Source organism: Amphibalanus amphitrite, unplaced genomic scaffold (assembly GCF_019059575.1).
Source record: "Amphibalanus amphitrite isolate SeventyFive unplaced genomic scaffold, NRLGWU_Aamphi_draft 000356F_arrow, whole genome shotgun sequence".
Classification (NCBI taxonomy): Eukaryota; Metazoa; Arthropoda; class Thecostraca; order Balanomorpha; family Balanidae; genus Amphibalanus; species Amphibalanus amphitrite.
The window spans coordinates 528970-548332 of NW_024881850.1; the positions used below are offsets into that span (position 1 = coordinate 528970).

At 51.0% G+C, this 19363-nt stretch overlaps 1 protein-coding gene across 5 annotated transcripts in view; it reads left to right on the forward strand.

The window, feature by feature from the left end:
• LOC122389384 overlaps positions 1-19363 on the forward strand; it is an 80282-nt gene that overhangs the window by 14764 nt on the left and 46155 nt on the right. For 2 of the 5 annotated variants that reach the window (XM_043381320.1, XM_043381323.1), the window contains exons 1-2: positions 13450-13504; positions 17757-18015. In XM_043381320.1, coding sequence (XP_043237255.1) covers positions 17998-18015 — 18 coding nt within the window. In that variant the 5' untranslated portion in view covers positions 13450-13504; positions 17757-17997. Of the gene's footprint in view, positions 1-2080; positions 2273-13449; positions 13505-13545; positions 13585-17756; positions 18016-19363 lie in introns of those variants that run through there. The other 3 variants (XM_043381318.1, XM_043381319.1, XM_043381322.1) reach the window with 2 other exon arrangements.

The window sequence follows — 19363 nt, forward strand, 5'->3', positions numbered from 1 at the left end:
ACGGACTAGCCTTGCCCGACCTTCTAACTTGTAATCTGTAACAGCGAAATAGGTATACTACGAAATAGGTATATATACACGAAATATATACGAAATAGGAAAAATATATATACGAAATAGGTATATATACGAAATAGGTATAATACTGCCGCATAGCTACACACAACAGTTCCAAGTTGGACCTTCCAGCGTTCCTATGTCAGTTCCGCTCATTCAACCGTTATTTTCTTCGCAGATTGAACACCCTATTGGTTTCGGAACATTTCAGTGCTAAGCCACAGCTATTAGCAGGAGCCACATAAATAGCACAACGGTATCTGTATTTATGCAAATATGTCGAGGAAGGCTCGCAAACCGTCAATTAACACTGTTGTTGAATTAATGCTTCGTCCAATAAAGCACGACCTAAACGTGGCCGACTAGTTTAGGGTCAGGGAAATGTCAACAGTTAGGCCGTGGGATTTTTCTCATAATTAGTTTTATAGGCTGGAGAACATCATGACTTTGATAGATGTCACTTTTACTTGCAATTAAGAACTTCGCGTATCGTTTGCCTCGTATCTATACACAGCGACAGATGTCAGAAATATTACTGACGCGTTGCGGCTAATAAATTAAGAGTTGACACAGCGTTCGACGAGTGTTAGCCGATTCAATCCTCACCGTATCTGCACTGCAATGTACCGTTAACAAAAAAGGATATTAAAAAAAAACTTATGAGCTGCTGCCACCAGTCATAAGACACCTGCACGCCCCCCCCCCCCCTTCCCTCTCCCAGCGCGTGGCTGTGGTCAGACATCCCTGAACGTGACGACTGACGGCTCATGGCCACCGAACCTTACTTGGCGACAGGTCGGGCAACATCAGCGATTTATGTTGGAACAATTCAACAGACGACAGCAGTAAGAGACTGCGGCCCAGGACACCCTTAGCCCACGCAGCCGGGGTCTATATTGGGCCTGCTGTGGGCGGAGATGGATATCGCTGGTCGAAGTTGATATCAGCGATGTGCAATGTAACTATACCTATACCAACGCATTTTATGAAAATGCCAGCTTGCTGTGTATCTATTGAATTACATCTACGTTGCATTCACACTGCTATTCCTGTTGTCTACAAACGTTTTTTTAAACGTTTTTTTTAGTTCATCTTCAGCGGGATCTTGCGGAAGAATATGTGGGAGGTTTGGTTTCATTAGACATAAAGTGGAGGAATATGAGGCTAGATATTTGATCAACCATGCTTCATATAATACGGTCATGAGCCGCTTTCATGGCTTTTTCTAACTCATCAAGAAAGGTCTCACCACACTCCACAAGAGTGATCTGAATCTCGAACTTCGTTTTAGTAACGACGGCGTGGCTGCACGACTCGCGTCTAGCAGAGCTAACGATGTCGGTCTGCTCTGAGGAGACCGAGATTCGGCTGCTCCGCTCTTTTTGGGAGCGTTATTGGCTGCTGACTAGACTGGCGTGCGATCGGCCGCAGCTGCTCTGTTCAATTCGGGATGTCGTGAGAGGCGTATGCGAGTCCGGCCTCTGAGATATGCAGTCATTGAAGTTTATGGTTTGAAGTTTGGCAGGGAATTCCGGACCGGATGCTACTTTTTTGTCGGCAACTGCGCAGTGCTGTGTGCATATTTTGGAGTCTAAATTTGTAAAGTTACAGAACATGAAAGAATGAACGTCTGAGACATGAATAAAGAATGAGCATTTTATGTGAACGTGAGAAGGATTGGAAGCTATTGTAAACGTTCTGTTATGCTAGTTTGAAACACTTTTCACCTGTAATGAGCAAATATCATAATGAGTTTCAGGTCGTCGCCTCTAATTATAGGTGGGAAGTAAAAAAAAAAAAACGATTACACGTTTTAGAGGTAACAAAAAAAAAAAACTGAGCTATGAAATAAGTATGATAACTGGGAGGCGTTATCAAATCAGACTGAGCCACTGTTGATGCAGAAACACAGCCTACTTACTTACCTGCATGCTTAACCAACTTCTATTCCCTTCCCAGCTAAAACCAGACCACGTTTCCATCCGCCGTCCACCTGACCGCACCCCTCCATTCCCTCCTGCAGGGTCTGCTGGAGCTGATTCAGCTGCTGCAGGACGCCATGCTGATCGAGCAGCAGACGTTCGATAGCCTGCAGCAGCAGCTCGAGTCAGCAGCGACGGCCTCAGCTCAGCGGCAGCGGCTCAGTGCTGCCCTCTGCACGTCCCAGGCGCGGCTCACCCGGCTCTGCGGCCGCAGCATGCGCTGCTTCACACAGGTGAGTCGCGCTGTGCTGCCATCTGTGTGAGACAGATAGGCAACTGGTGGTTCTACGGTTGAACGTGCAGGTGGCGCCCTGGTAGCATCCCTTCGGAGCCAAGCCAAGGATGTCACAGGGCCAAACCGCAGGGGTGTCGGCAGACGACAGTTGACAAAGATGAAATATTACCATCCGATTTGGAGAGGCCCCAGCCCTTCGGACAAGTCGTATCGGGACATATCACCCCACCGCGGTGAGATGACCGCACAGTTGCACCGCACATTAGCATGCTCCGTTAAGGACTATACGCACGAGTCAGATGAAAGACACCGTTTAGCCACCATCCATCCAGGGGGATGGTGGTGTGAGGAGGATTTATGCGTTCTGAAGATTGATCGGTGGGATCGGAGATGAGGCAGCAGTTAGGTTTGTGACCGACCAGCCACCAGGCGCAGCTCCTCTCTCCTGAGCCGTGGGCATGTGCTGCCATCTATGATTTCTGGCTAGGTACCGAACGATGCGGACTGCAGACTGCAGAGAACCAATGTCCATTGGTGGGATATGCAGTGCACGCTGGACCTTCATTGTATTGCTCGGGTAGCCACTGAAAGCTATGTGCTCATATGAAATGGAGTTAACCATACTGAAACCACGCGGTAGATAACATATTCTGAGGCGGCATCGGACCCAGATAACTCCGTGCAATGGCTCCACGAGCTGCAGCCCGTGAGAGTGGGACGGTTGCAGTAAGATCTAGGATCATCCGTCCTTTTTATCCACAGAGACAGTACCAAGTACCGACCCACCCGCATCGTCGATCGCACTTTTCTGTTCAACCCGAGAGCACGCTTCCAAGGCAACTAGCAAGGGTAACTCCAATAGTAGCACTTCCTTCCGGGGTGACCGTTTGACAAATGCTCCCTTTATTCTCTCGCACAACGGTCATGAAATGTTCTAAATAGACCGCAAAAGTGCGATCCCGTGAAACAAAGAAGACGCTTTGTTTCAATATTTCTGATCAAGATCTAACCGTCACTCAGCATAAAGTTAGCAAATACCATGTGACATATCTATAGTTCATTGGATGTATAGTGAGAGCAGGGTTGATAATCTAAACAGTAAACGCTCCAAATTCCAACTCAGTGGCAAGTGCAGGACGGTACAAAGAAGCGCTGTGCACATCCGTCGTCCAGGCCCATTTCCTGCCTTCAATGAGATGTCAATAGCGTTGTGTCAATGGTTTTACAATGCGTTCCTTCGCTTCAATCATTGCAGACGAGCACACAAAGGGCAGCAGCAGTCACTAGGTACTGCATGCAGAAAACCTAGTGTCAACTATGTCTGCAGAGAAAACAGAATCTAAGAACAGCAAACGCTTTCGGAGCACAACTCAAACATGAAATGACAATAGCTTTCGGAGGTTGTGCGGTTTCACTAAAAATTACCTTTACACTGTCGGAAGTTGATATGCTCTCCTGATTCCCAGTGTGATCTCTGCTGCTTATCTGGTCCTCTTAGACAAACAGCGCGTTCCCAGCAGCTCATATGACCCCACCAGTTACCCGGTAGGACCCCAGCATCTGCTTCGCTCGCGGCACCCGATCTACCAGCCGCCGAGAGGTGATCGGTGGGTTCTGTCAGACTTCTGGCGCCCACCGACCCATCTCCTGGTTGTCGCGGTAATTACCTCATTAATTCCGCCGCCACATGCTCGGCTATCGATCAGAACGAAATTCGGTCGGAGCGAGCACCACCGGCTTCACAGGTACGGACTATAGAGGCATGGTTTTCAGGGACACGAACTCCAGCGGTAGGGTAAGGGCGGGTAAGAGTACGCGGGCGATAAGAGTACGCATCAGCTGTTTCGGTTGCTTAGCAACGCGGGTTTGTCGAGTTCATGAAGTGACATGAAGCCGCCAGTGCGTGCTTATCACCAACGGAACGTGGGCGTTGAGCGGCGACGCTGTTGAGTTTAAGGCGATGAATATTATTTTCGAGCGTTATGATATTATTTTGGTATGGTACAATAATTTTGATACTTGGCAGTTGAGATAAGGTACATTTCCGTGATTGTTGTGGGAAACTTGTGAGGTTATCTGGGGAAATACTGTGCAGTGCAATATTCTGTTTGCGAAGTTTTGCAACGTTTCGGGGTTGTTTTGTGCGCGAATTGCATGTACGGTAAGAGGACGCACTGTTCAGGAGGGTAAGAGTACGCAGAGTTATACATTAAATCGAATATACAGAAATATAAAATTATTAATCTATCGCTCAATGACGTTTGTTTTGTAGGTATATCATCAATGGAGCACTGTGATGCAGATGCGTACCCGAAATTCTTCCAAATACGAGTTATTCTCCCTTTTGATTGTGCATTTTTTTTAGAAACACACGACATGATTATTTCCTGATTTATAGACTTGAAAGATTTATTCTATGTTTTTCTTTTTGGATACAAGAATTAACTTAAATGCCTTCTGAGTTTGAAGTTAAGCATTTGGACAGTACAAGCTGCATAGGTGTGTGTTGATATGCTTGCGTACTCCACCCGCCTGGCGTGCGTACTCTTAGACACCCCATATGGTAAGAGTACGCAACTGCAGCGGTTCAGAAAATGTCAGTTTTAGGCCACTTCCATTTACGCTGAAGGATCGTTGCCCCATGGGTTGATGGCTAATTCAATGAAGTTTAATATTCCCTATTTGCGATTTCTTTCTTTCAAATATTAAACAAATGAGAGCAAGAAATCCACTAAGTGCGTACTCTTATACGACTTCACCCTATAAGAACTCTATAGAAGGGCTCCGCCACTGTCAACATGTGCACCGATTACAAAAAGAGACACAGCCATCGATGCCAGCGGCAGACCACTGTAATATTGGTTACAGGGCGCAGGTTCCAAAAGTTCGAAATTCATAGGCATCCGTTGTGATCGCGGTGAAGGTGACCTTCGGCGTCATTTCCAGCCCTGACCCAGCAACCGAACAAGAGGGGGTCAACCCTGGGAGGTGTGGCCTGTCCATCTGAACTGTCAGCCATGGAAGTAGCGTGGAACTCTGAGATTGAGACGGAGCTTATTTATTCTTATTTCTGAAAATTGGCACGCATACTAGCGTTTTTAAACTGCCACAAAGTGGCTGCATAGGACCGATGATAGCTGGTAAACGCGTAAGTTTGATGATGTTTTACATTATTTTTATTTATAGCACAAGTGCAAAAGAAAGAACCCTCTTACAAACGAGCCAAAATCTAAAAAAAAATCTCGATTCTTCTAGAATTTGTGTATGTAGAAGGTAGGAGACATTGTGCTTTCATCATTCCGATTCATAGGCATGCGTTGACATACATTTACATAAGCAATGACAGTCGCACAAAAAGGTTCCGCCCTGTGCCAAGAAGCAGCGCGCTTGGTCACCAGGGCGCGTCCAGCTATATAGCTGCCTTTGTTCGCTTGTCACGCTGATTCGAGCCGTGACAACAGCCTTGGACGAGGTGCCGGAGGCAGCAGAGCTCCAACAAAAACGCGAATAAATATGGCCTGTTTAATATTAATTTGCCTGCCCGGACCAAATGGGATGGGTTTCCGAGATTAGGTCTCACGATAACTGCTCTTTACCGCGACAACAGCGTCCCAGAAAGCCACGAGCCAAGACTGGGTGGCATTATGTGACCCGATGAATATTTATCATGAATGATAATGCAGTTATGAATTGTCTCGTTATCCAAACCACATTCAACTCGTTCAGAATTCAATTATCTCCGTTGAAATACGAAAGGCATTATTTACAGTGTTGGGTGGGTTTAATCACCCGATCAAAAAGGCTCATCTCTGGAGAGTGGAGGCTGACTTTCCAGCAACATGGGTATATGGGCAACAAAGAACAATTAGTGACTAGACACTAGACAGTAGGTTACAAGGTTCTGGTTTATGTAGCCAAACCATAATCTTCCCACATGACTTACGTCCTCCCTGGCTGACGGACTCTGTCTTTGAACCATCACTACCTCTCTCATGTTCTTTTTTATTGCCACAGCGCTATTCCTTTTCGTCAAATATCGTTTCATTGCGGCACTCATTCCTCGTGAAAGTAACATCACCGGTGCTGACCCCATCCTGAGCTGTCGTGCCGGGATGAACTCTGATAATCTTCGTACGTGTTTTCCGGTACGTCTCCTACCGCGTGTCCCGGACGTGCGCTGTAAGGAGTCAGTTCAATCTCTCAGGGGCTGTCCGGGGTGGGTGGGTGGTGCGTCGTAGAACGACTCACCATCGTGAGTCTGGGGTACCATATTGGGACGGCAGTCGAGCCGCTAACTGAATGCCGATTGCCTTCCGGCGCCGCGCTGGTGAGCAGAGACGGCGATAAGGAGCTGGTGCTGGTGTTGGTGCTGGTGGTGGTGTTGGTGCTGGTGCTGGTTATGGTGTTGGTGCCTATGGTGGTGACGTTAAACGATGGTGAAGATGGTGCGGTAGCCATGCCGATAGAGGAGACGATGACGAAGTTTACAGCATTCACTATGCATCGCCGAATGCTATTGCTGCTTTTTGACCTCCTTCGATCAGGTCAAACATAGATGACATGAATCTGTGAATCTCAATCTGTTTCATGTTATCTGTGGATCAAATAATCGGTTATGTCGAACGGCTATGTATATGTAGCGATATTGGAAGCTGCAACTCTTCAAAATATGGGTGCGAGTCAGTTTCACAGGTCCGAATCAAAAGTCAAGCTAAGGTCTTCGATAAAATGCTCAGTCAGCATGGCTCTCAGAAAGCTCTTCTCAGAACGGAACCCCTATCGAAATGTCTTGTGCCGTGCTTCCACTTTTCATTGAATAATTCAATATCGGCGTGGCTGATCGACTGTGCCTTCACGTCCATTGTCCCACGTCCGATCGCACGCCGAGCTGAGGTGATCGGTATGGGCTCACGGCACCGGAGATGTGTTCCGATCGGAACCTGTCACGGACAGCAGCGTCACGACACAGCACCGCCGAGGGGTCGCGGAGTGGCACACGGATAGCGCCTCTCATCAGAGAACTGATCATAGGCCGCCGCCGCTGGTAAACAACCAACAAACCACCGGCGAACCACCGGCGAACCGGCTCACCAGCGCATCTCGGAGTCACTTCCGAGTGCAGGTACTTCACTCGGAACTGACGTCAGAGCTCGGTCTCCATTATTCACGCGCCGGCTCGGGCTTATGGTAATCCGCCGGCTAGCGCACTAAGGCGGCGCGGAGCCGGAGCCGGCGGCGACTGAGCCGGAGACGACGCCGGCAATCCCCTCAGGCACTGCGGGCCGGAGCGAGACCCGAGACACCAGTCGAGTCACCAATTATCCGAGACCAAGCGGCTGTCAGGAGTGGCCCGACGGCCGCGCGCAGACGCGTTATTACCATTCTAATGCAGTGAGTGATTTCCATTTGGGTGTCGATCGATCTCACGGCGCCGAATGTCGGGTGTCGATGTGACGCCAATGGGTGACCTGACCTTTGTCCGGTGATTGAATACCAGGGAGATGTGTTTAACGTGGGGACCGGATAGCGGTGTGTGTGCCTATGTGTGGTCTATGTGTGGTCCCTCGCCCGTAAACGGCGATCTGCCACCTTCGCCCATGCGGGGGGGGGGTGGTGCGACCCCCCCCTTGGCGTTTGAAAACGGAGCGTCGTAGAGCTTAGCGGAAAAGACCAACGGATTGCTCTCGCCGAGATCTCGCGATTGGTGGTATATTTTTTGGTCCTAGGTCAACATTTGACCTACTTTTGACCGGTCAAAGGTCAAATTTTTCGGAAAAATAGACTTTTTTAACTTTCCGCGGCGATTGCGGCAAAACGGTGGGAGATATCGACTTGAAACCTTCACTATCGTGTTCCTTGATCAATTTTCTATCGTTTGGTATGTATTTCGTTTCCCTAGCTCTAAAAATGGCGCGTTGGGAGCGCCGGAAGTCGGCAAGGTCACAGTCGGCGGCAGAAATTCGAAAAATCAAAATTTAAATTTTTAAAATCTGATTGTATTTTTGGATTTGGGAGGTCCATTTGCTCCCTATAGAAGCTAATATTGCTGCATATTCCCATCGAGGTGACAAGAATTAGCAAAATAGTGGTTCGGGCGCTTTTCAAAAATAGTACCGGACGCTGTTCCTCTTGTGACGTCATAGCTCCGTGACCTGACCTGACCCGGTCAAGTTTCTTATACCATATGATAGCCAATACTTGCCCCAACATGCATGGGAAGTTTCATCACGATCCATCAACCGATGTCCGTACCAACGGCAGGAAACCTCGGGCGTTGGCACTCAGTTTGTGAAAATCCGGCCGGAGGCTGTTCCCTTTGTGACGTCATAACTCCGTGACCTGACATGACCCGGTCAAATTTTTTTTTATCAAAAGATGCGCAAGGTTTGCCCTATAAGGTACCCAAAATTTGGCGGCGCTGCGCGCCGCCGTTTTTGCACTATTTCCGAAAAACCTCAGGGGGGGTTGCACCAACCCCCCCTACATGGGCGAGGGTTAACATTTATTTGATGGCATACCACGTTTTTCATCCCAAGGATATTTGATTCAAATAGATCGTTCGGGACTTTGCATCAGTCTGCTTGAGGCGATCATGGGTAAGCCGTATTTATTCGTACTTCCGAGTGATTTTATCAGTTAGATTGGTCAGTCACTCAAACGTGCACAAGCAGTTAATTACTTAGCCAAATTTAAAGTCGGCATTGGACATTATCTACAACGCAAATGAAGTCAAACATGCGAATTAACACCACTCCTATGACCAGGCCCGGCATAGATTTATTTTGATCCGGCCGTTGGAAATTAACGATGCAGATAAGCCAGAGTATACTTACATTGCTTATAGCTATCTTGATTATGCGCCTGTTACGATTATCAATGCAAAATGAAATCATCCCCGATATCAATTACACACAAACACCGCGATTTATTTCCACTTCCGTTCCTGAAAACAGGACTGAATGCCCGACTCCGAGCCCGCTCAACTAGCGCACACGGAACTCCACATTTTCAGCAGGCCGCTAACGGCATTCCGTGTCTGGTGCTGACGTTTTTATCCTACCCGGTTATGCCGCGCCGTTTTGCTCATGCGAGCGGCCGTTCGTGAGCCGTGGGCCGTCCATCTCGTGTCAGGCTGCTCACCACCGGGGGACCTCCCGCGGCCGACCGGTGCTTCGCGGCGCCTCATAGGTGTGGCCGTCTTCCGGCGCCGCGCCGCGCCGGGCTGGCCCCCTTCCGGCGAGCGTGCTGCGCGCTGCTTCCGGCGAGCGTGTCGCGTCCATCATCAGTGAACGGCGTGCAGACGGACCGGCCGACCGACCGACCGACCGGCCGCGCTGCGCAGCGCCGTGCTGGTAGGGATGGGCCAGACTCCGCGGCGCCCAGCGGGGCCCGGTCGGGCGCGGGACCGGGGGTCGACTTCCGATGTTGTTTCTGATGTCCAGGTGCGCTGTAGCGGTGTCGATGTTCACTCCACATCGTGTCAGTTTCGACACCTCTGTCACCGTCTGTCGCCGCTCGCCCCGGCGGCAGAGGAGCCACGTCACGTGTTTACCGTGTGACGGGCGCCGTGACGATCGTAACGGTGCCAGTCACGGCGCGTCTGACACGCGCCACGCGCCGGCGGCCGACGCGCCACGCCGCCGAGCGATACAGGCCCATCACTAGACTCGTTTCGCTGGGTCTCGCTGCTTCTGGACACGTCTTGCTTCATCTCACAGTATGCCAGCTTATCTTGGCTAGACGTGCTCTAACTTTGGCCAGTTCTGCCGCCCTTTTTTGTCACGCGCTTGAACTTCAACGCGATTTCTCGCCGTTTAAAAGCTGCCTCGCTGCTTCAATGGCATGATTCATTAGGCGATTAATTTTGCTCGGGGAAATTAGTCAATGGGATGCATAACAAATTGGCCGATGCAAGACGTCGGAGATAGATTGAGCTAGCAAGCCTCCCGATCGGTAGTAATTGATCCAATATGTTATCGTTTTGACCTCCTGGGGGACAGCTCGCTTCACTATTGACAGATGGAAATATACCTGCTCGTTACATCCATTGTAACGCCAAGAAGTTGCACATCTCCAAGCCAAATCACCTTCCCAAAATGCCTACCCAATGGAAATATTACATAATTGTAAGGTATACGGTTTGGAATAAATTTAATTGCTGTGCTCTTTGTCTATACTGCTTTCCGTATTTGGGATGCTTGGCATTGAATTTGGATTGCTTGGTGAAGCAATGCCGGCAAGGTTAAATTTTATGGCCGAATTCGATACGAGGGTCATACGTAGGCAAATGCATTAAAATGCACAAAGCATGCACTAAAGAGAACATCCCGTAAACGCTTTAATATATTGAACAATTTGTGACACTTCTTGCGAGTAGCTGCAAAGGAGGCAAGGATAACCATGAGTAAATGATTTGCTGCTGCATGGTATAATGTGATGCGAATTTTATGTGTTCCCGCACGATACAGCGAGCACGTGGGTCGCATATCGTAAACCGCATCTCGTCTCGCTATCAAGGGACAATGTAGCTGTTTAGTGTTGTTTTCCTTGTGATTCTTACCCCGTTACCTCCATTGCATTGTGTCGGAAGGAATGAAACCGGAACTTTGAATTCCTTCTCAGAATGTCTGTGACATTTCCGGTGCTTGTTGGCACAAGATGGCAGAGACCCGGTTAAACTTGAATGGCAGGGATATGACAAAGGTTGTTTGGATAATTATAATCGGCTATTTATTCTCTTTCACTACATTGGCGTTCTTTACATAACAATTGATATATCAGCTAATTATAGCAGGTAAATCGTAGCTACATCATATGTGAAAGTAATGGAGTTGGAGAATTTAATGTTTTTCTTCGTTTTGGAAAATGGTTGGTACAATTTCGGTACAAATGACCGAATTCTTACCGCCCAACTGCTCAAATACTACAACCGAAATTGCAAATTCTCCCAATAATGCAATAACGTCTCGTTATCCGATCGGTTTCCAGACGCCACCCTGTAGTGCGTTCGGTCTGCCTGCTAACCAATAACGAACACAATTATTCGGGCGGGGAGCGGCCCACAGTGACTCATGATGAGGGCGCGGCTGGGCCAAATTCAACGCACTCGTCAAATATGCATCGGACATTGGCCGGAGGCCTGGCTAGCGCTGCTGGCTAATGGATGGGTGGTATATTTCGTGAGATTGGGCCGGGCACACCTATGGAACTGGCCCATCGCCTACAAAACTACCTGACCCACCCAGCCCGACCCGACCCGCCCATCCCAACCAACAGTTGGGAGTTCGGGCGAAGACAGGCGTGAGAATAGCCTTTTTATCTTCTCTGTCTGATTGAGAGGACCACTGTGTATGTTAAATTACAGAGATATCTTGATCACTTCCGCTTCCACTAAAATGGTGACAAACGTTCGCAGTTTACGTGTGTAATAGAAGCGTAACCGGCGGTCATGTGGTGATGGGGTGGTCGACCGCAGTGGGCACAGATTCTCACCAATTAAGCCGATGCGTAGAGCCTTAGAACACCCCTTGACCCCACACTGCAAACAGGTGTGGTTGTGATGTCCTGTTCAGGGAACCTGTGCAGAGACATCGCACGACCTCTGGGCTAACTCGGACAGTCTTTGAAGGACGAGCGAAATTCTCACACAAGGCTGACGCTCTCTGACACTTTGTTGCCCGCTGTTGTGACAATTGACTCCGACCTACACGGGTTCGGAAGCTTTGGTCATTTCTCAAAAGGCTTATCATCAGTGCCTGTGGTCGTCACCTGACAAGAAATTTCAGGCCATAGCGTGATTCATCGACAGCTGCATGCTGTTTCGGATTCGTTTTAATCTCTTTGCGACTCTGCATTTTATGTAGGCATTGCTTGCTTCCTGTTTGTTACATTTTTGCTGAGCTGCAACAGATGATATCCACTTGAACACTTCTCTGATTTTTCGTCTCCCTCCTTTACAAAATCCCAACAATCTCCAGCATGTGACGTATACACAACCACAATGTAGTCACAAGCAGAGCCACGGTCATCACGCACCACCACTTCCAGTCCACCCCTCACCCTCCCCGTTTGATCCAGCCACCCAGCCCACCCTTCCATCAATGGCGACCGCCCGACGCGAGGCCGGCAGCTGCCATGGCCTCCGACGGCCGCCGGCGCACCGCCGTTTCCGGGGCGGTCGTTGGTCCAGTTTTTAGACCAGCTCGTGCACGGGTTCTACCCAGCGTGGTGACCGTGGACGGTGCCCGGGGCGGCTGGGTGGCTGCCGTGGCGCCGCTCACAAAGCCAGTAGCCGGCGGCGTTGGCAGCGGCAGCCCGGTGGGCACAACGGCGTCACAGAATCACGGTAGTTGCCGTGACGGATGGAGAGAAAACATGACCAGGATCTGCCGGCGGTCGCAGTGAGCGGGCGGAGGAGAGCCGAGCAGGGGCGACACCCAAGGCGTCACTTTCACGGCCGATTGGCGCTTTGACGGCAGTTCGCGGCCTGCTAACAACTGTCAACTGTGATCGTACACGGCGGAGTTTCCGCAGGCACGGCCGCCGACACGCTCTGCTTTCGTTCGAGTGATATTCGTGGAAAACTGAATAACGACTGTTTTCACTGGAAGTTGCTTTTTACACATAGTCCAACTAAACGCTTCCTTCCCGACATTCCTGTGTCAGAACATCGGCCATTTAAAGCTGTTATCGGATTGCATCGGGCACAAGAACTCGAGTGCCGTCCGCACGAACGGTTCTCCTTATCAGTCGATCGTAATGTCGACGAGCTTCCGTTTCCCCATGCTGTCTATGCTGGTTCTCCAGACAACTGACGAGAAGTCTCACCACAACCGGCATCAGACTCCCACCATGCTGTTTCCATGCCCTCACCACCGCGTCCACTGCACCCTGCCCGCATTCGCTGCCGGTCTTTGTGATTGTTCACCGGTCGTCATCACCAGCCCCCATGGCTCTGTCGGCTCTGTCCACACCGCGGCGGTGTTGGGCGGGCACCCCGCCGCTCCGGGCGGCTCGGGCGGCGGTTTGGGCGGCTCGGGCGGCGGCTCCCACAGCGGCCGCCCTAATCACCGGAAATGCGCCGATCGCCGGGCGTCGGCGGCGGCAGCGGCACCTGGCGGCAGCGGCGGCGGCGGCGGCGGCGGCGGGACGACGCAGGGTACTTACGGACGACGCGCCAAGCGGGCGGCAGGGCGGCAGTTTGCGCGCCGTCAGCCGCGCAGTGTGGGTGGTGAGGATCTGTGGTGGTGTGTTGGCACGAGTGTCCAGGGAGGCGTATCCCTGGTTGACGGTTGCGAACAGAGAAAAGTGGTGAGTGTTGAGCGAGGCAGTTAGTGGACAGTGGTGTCAGCGGCGGTGGTGGTGGTGGCGGAACTACAACGAGAGGAGACACACACAGAGGTGAATAGAACGGATCAAGCTCCCACCCGATCCCACCATCACAAATCAACACTCAACAGTCCACAATCGTCAACATTGAACGACTATCCTCTATGGCACAAACACGTTGGTACAATCCCTCCACCGAACCTCTCTACACCCCACGGCCAGCGCGCTCGGGGCAGCTGTCACCGTCAGCTGTACCCCATTCCTCTGTTCCCCTCCCCGGCAGGTGAGCGGACGCCAGGTGTGACGGCCGTGACGGTCGTCACACTGTGACTCAGACGCTCCACGCTCAGTACGGTGACACACGCCGGTACGCGCGGGTTCTACCCTCACGGGAAGCGTCCAAAGTTTGAACGACGAACGTAATATGCCCGCAGGCCTCTATCCCATTACGCACCTCGCGTGATGCGGCGAGCTTCTGAGAGTGAGGGCATCGCGCACGCAATGCGATTCGAAACGATGCCCTTGGGAGGACAGACCGTCCGCCCCCAGAGGTGCAGAGCTCCCTTCGCGGAAACAATGCCCACGAATACGTGGGTGGTGACTGGTGCTCCGAGAGCTCACAACACGATGGGATGAGAGCTCACAGCACGTGTTTGGTGCTCTAAAACATCGTCACACGAGGATGGTATATGGGGAGCTCGCAGCACAAATTCCTTGAACACTGGCGCTAATGAACTGCAGTCGTCCTGCAATGGATTGCGTTGGTTATCTCTTCGTGGTATGCATTCATTTGCCCATACAAAGAGCCGGCAGCTTTTGTATTGCTTCAGGTCATTGGCAGCTTGTGCCGAACTTATACGGTGTTGCAATTGGCATACCTGCGTTGATCAGTTTATGGTTTCTCAGAGGCAAAAAACGGCCTACCGTCCTGAAGCCGCTTGAAGGTCCTGTTTATGCAGATGTATCATCCCATCTGCGACCTTCGTGTTCTCTGAACGTTACGACGCGATGCTAGCCTCCGCAGATGAGCTTGCCACCTATACTCGGTGGCTGTCTCACCAGAACAGTCGGCGAGGAGGTTGCTGCACACATCTCACGTGTCGGCGTGGAAGTGTGCTCAGCTCAGTGGTCAGCATGCCTCGAACGCGCCGTGCGGCACGGCTCCGGTGGTTCACACGCTGGTCCATTCTGGTGCACATATTGCCCACTTTGATCTTGTCTGGACCACACGTGGTCCACTGTAATCCGGTCTATACCGGGCTGATTGGTCCGCTGGTCTGTTGTCCGTTGGTCTTTTCTTCTCTGCGAGGACCATCTTTACTTATCGAACTCCGATCTGGCTAGCGGATTGTAAAAAGGGTTGTAAGGCAGAAGGCTAGCTTCCGTCCCCACAACACGTGGAAGATTAACATACCATCCGTATATCGTGAGGAATCTGTTCAAACGTCCGTCCCGCTCACGTCAAAGGAGCGGGACGCACGGGTTGGCTGGGTCACAGTCCACACGTGTTTCCTGCAGAGCTGGTCGGTCGGAGCCCCTGCGCAGACCACGCGTCTCGGTCGGACAGGCTCCGATCCATCCTCCACCGGATCTGTGGCTTACCACGGCCGGCAGCGGAAACTGGGTAGGGTCGCCAGCTCTTGTAAACAGCGTGCTCGGGCAGCGCAAACCAGTCGGGCTGGCCGGATTCATATCCTGAACCTGTTAGTCCTTGTCAAAGGGTTGCGGAATTTTTTGCACGTGTGGCCCACGCAAAATCTGAGGTAATATACGGCAACGCCAGCTTCCATATCGCCCGGTTAGCAAAAAATGGGTGAGACAGTCATACCTGTGTATAATATGAGCTGCTTTTTACTGCGTTATTGTCCCTTTACGGGCCAGAAATTGGTGTTCTCTGCGTTTCCCATTATCAGCCTCTAACATATGGTAGCCGCACCATTAGCTGCCACCAATCAGCCGACGCGCGTATCTATCGATCCCATAACTACCCTGAGCTCAGATTACCGAAAAATCGATCGGCCCGTCTGTTCCTCGTCTGGTCGAGAGCCGAGGTCGCTGGGCGGGTCGTCAGCTGTCTTTCCCGTGACGTCACGGTTGTCACACGGTGACGTCATGGTTACGTCACGGGCGTCACAGCCGTGTGGTGGTGGTCGGTAATTGAAATGTGACGCGCCAGTGCGTTTGGTGGATGAAGGCAGGACACGGACGAACCATCCGACCATGAGGACGGACGTCGATAACAGAAGTTCGTCTACCCATTAGCATTATATAACTGAATGAGTAAGCATTGCATTGATTGCAAATTACAATTCATGTCATTTATTTTCTTTGTTATGTTTTTTTTGACATAACTATAAAGCAAACACGTAACAAAAAATGATACCAAAATTTGTTACTTTTTCAGGAGCACACATTTTGTCGCACCTAGGCATATCTCTCGCTCACTGCCTGTGCCAATGCCGCTTTCATTCGCTCTCATCTCTCTCCAGCAGTTCCCTGCGGAGTTCCGGCTCTGAAACGGAAAGCTCCAAAACGGAAACCGAATAATAATCCAGTTGTAATCCGCCCGTTTTTGTTCGTCGCTCGGTGCTATAGTTTCCGGACTGGTGCTCTGGCACACAACACTGCCTCACAATGACCAAGGTCAATGCAAGCTCGCAGGTTTTGCGGTCACTGAAACAAGCACTGGTACGTCACCAATTCAATGTGCGTCGATCGTCGGATACTTTCGATTGTCTGTTGTTTGTTGGCTTGTTGCACCACGCACGGTGACGCATCACCGTTCCGTGCTTTGACGTGTCGGGCCAGGTCAGGCGGGTTGGCGTTCTGTCAAACCATATGCTGCAGTAAGGTTAGCTTTCACGCCTTTCTGTGTGGTCTATGAGCTTCTTTCCACCCTTGATGACCTCCGGGTCAGCCATCGGTATTCAGCCGAGACCCCGCCTGCCGTGACTATAGCGCCGCGTGGCGTCCTCAAAGCACGCATCGGATAATGAGATGGATGCCGGGACAGTGGCCCAGCGCGTGTGCCGCTGGTCCGTCAGTGCGTCAGTCCTGCTGCGGGGGTGATTTGTTCGCGATAGTCCTTCGTGTGGCGCGTGGCGCGCGGCACGCAGATCCGACGTCTTGTAAGGATGCGTTTCCAGATATATGAACTCCGACGCCCCACGTGGCTAGAAGACGCGCAATCCAGATGATCTGTCAGTTCAGATACCCTCGAGATCTCAGTGGGCGGCAGGTCACACAGCAGACAAACAGGTCAAATATGGCCCTGTCCATCCGGGCGGAACCGGGTCCGACCGTGTAGTATGGCACCAGCTCATTAACTCAGATGGAAATGGCGCTAATTCAGGCCAGGTCGAATGGCAGCCCGCCAGGAGAAGATCAGAAACGGGTCATCTCACCGCCGCAGTGGGTCAAGAGAGACCGGTGTGGCGCCTCTCGTGCCGCCGACCTATCGATTGTATCGACAGGTAATTGGGCGAGCCGACAGACCTGTCGAGCTGTGGAACGGGGTGGCGGGGAGAGGGGCAGTGGAGCCAGGAAATGACCCGAGCTGATGGGTTGGTGGCTGGTGCTGGACGGAAGAAAGCCAGCCATTTCATGGTGAGCGAGCGGCCGAGATGGATGGACCAGATAGGCAGAGTATCGCTTGGAGCTCGCACCTGCCTTTCTCGCTGTTCCCTCGGCACATGTGCGCGCTGGGCTGGACGAAAACAAGGGGTTGGAGTCGCTGCAGCTGCCGCTTATCTGACAGCACACTCGCTAATCTATGGAAACGCATGGAAACAAACAACAGAGTAGGTAAACGACGGGAACGCACCGGTGTCTGTGCACCTTAGATACCGGAAAACAACGTAGATCACCGGAAATCACAAGCCACATTCATCGTCCAGAAACCGCACGCGGGTGGGACCATTAGTCATTCGTCTACCGCGCTGTATACGATTCTTCCTCACCGGCCCGCTGCCATCGTGGGTATCTTGTTACCACCACATCACCAACATCACCACCACCGCTGCCGTCACCACCACCACCACCACCACCACCACCACCACCACCATCGGTATAGTTAGTCACCATCAACAGCGTATAAATTTGCGACATGCCGTTGGTGATGACTATAAGCTTACAAATATTATCCCGCCCCTTAGTGATAAACTGATAGAAGAAGACGTATAGTTCGATGAAGTCGTGAAGACACCTCACTAGTGACAATACGAAGACTGTGAGCCGGCATCGTTCGGCGAGGCGATTGCACCGTGCAAGACCGCGTGAGAAGCGCGTGCACCGTCGTGCAGTCGAGCACAGCCGTGCACAGTGCATAGTGAATAGTGCACGACGCCAGTATTGGCTCCACGGAGCCGCGGCGAAGTGGAACCAACTGCTCATAAGATGGCCACCTCCATTCTGGTAAGTGTTGCCTGCAGAAGGCTCGACGAACAGATCGACAAGGTTGGGGGAGGGGGGGGGGGCGGATACCTTGGAGGGTGAGAGTGCCGATCTTGTGATCAACTGCATGGAAAAGACTGCAGTCACATTGTAAACGATAGGACTTGAATAAATGACACTTGAAGGTATGCATGTAATATAAATCAAATACCTATAAAAATACCATGCCTAATGTATGTACATTTTTTGTGTGTGTGCGGAATTTCGTATTGGCTGTCGAGTGTTTGATAGCATGCTAAAAGAAAATGTTGTCCAAACAGTATATCTCGTTGTTAAGGATGCAAATCAATTTGGATTCTTATGATTACTGTATTGAATCGAGATGCTAATCGAGCTCGCAGCTTTGTTTTGCTTAGCTGCATGCCCATGAATGTTGTTTATGCATAGTGAATACGGATTTTACGGAGATTAATATTAACGAGTGGGTGTCTTGCCAATCGTTAGGTATTCACTATTCAGCCTCAGATAATTTGATATCACCCATCATCAATTATTAAACATCGTGTCTTGTTCATACCAGGATATGTCCAAGGTTTACAGAGGTCTATGGTCCAAGAATCTTCCATATCATAACATATCATCTACCTGTACTCAGTGTTCGTTAGGTTTACTTGGTGCTTATACCGTCTGTCGTCAGCAGCTCGCATTCGCCTCTGCTGTTGAGCAGGAGCGAGAACTGCTTCGTTCAGCTATCAGATGAACTCATACTCGTCCTGGGACTTTGTCAACCGGGCAGGCCTCTGAGCTTACACACTGAATGCAGTCATGACTTTTAAGTTGTCCAGAGGTCATGTCTGCTGCAGACCAGAGCCTTATATTTCGAGAGAAGGTGCAGTGGCGTAACAAGGTCATAAATACACCCTCCAAAGTCAACCTACTTTAGCCCAGACCTGAAACCTTGATCATATATGAATCGTGCATTCTTTCTATGTTGTTTTCTTTACAGTGAAGCTCTTCTGCATACTTATCTGAGGCCTGAGCAGTATCCATGGACAATGGACAGCCGAGTGGTGCTGAGGTCACCGGCGGTGGGAAGGCCCCGGGCCGGCGTCAGGGTCGCTCTGTGGCCGCTGCGCCGACTGTTTGCCCTCCTTGTTTGCGGAGTGGGCTGGACACACTAGCGCGACCCGGGGCTAGGCCGCTCCCACTTCCTAGTCCGGCGCGGCGCCGCAGTACTGCCGAAGCTGTCCAAAGTGACCTCACCCGTCCGTGCTTCTATCCTCAGGACACTGAAATCCTTTTCCTCCACGCCGCAACCCCCCTCCGGGCTGGACAGGCAACTTTATCTCATGCGGGCTGCTCCTTTGGA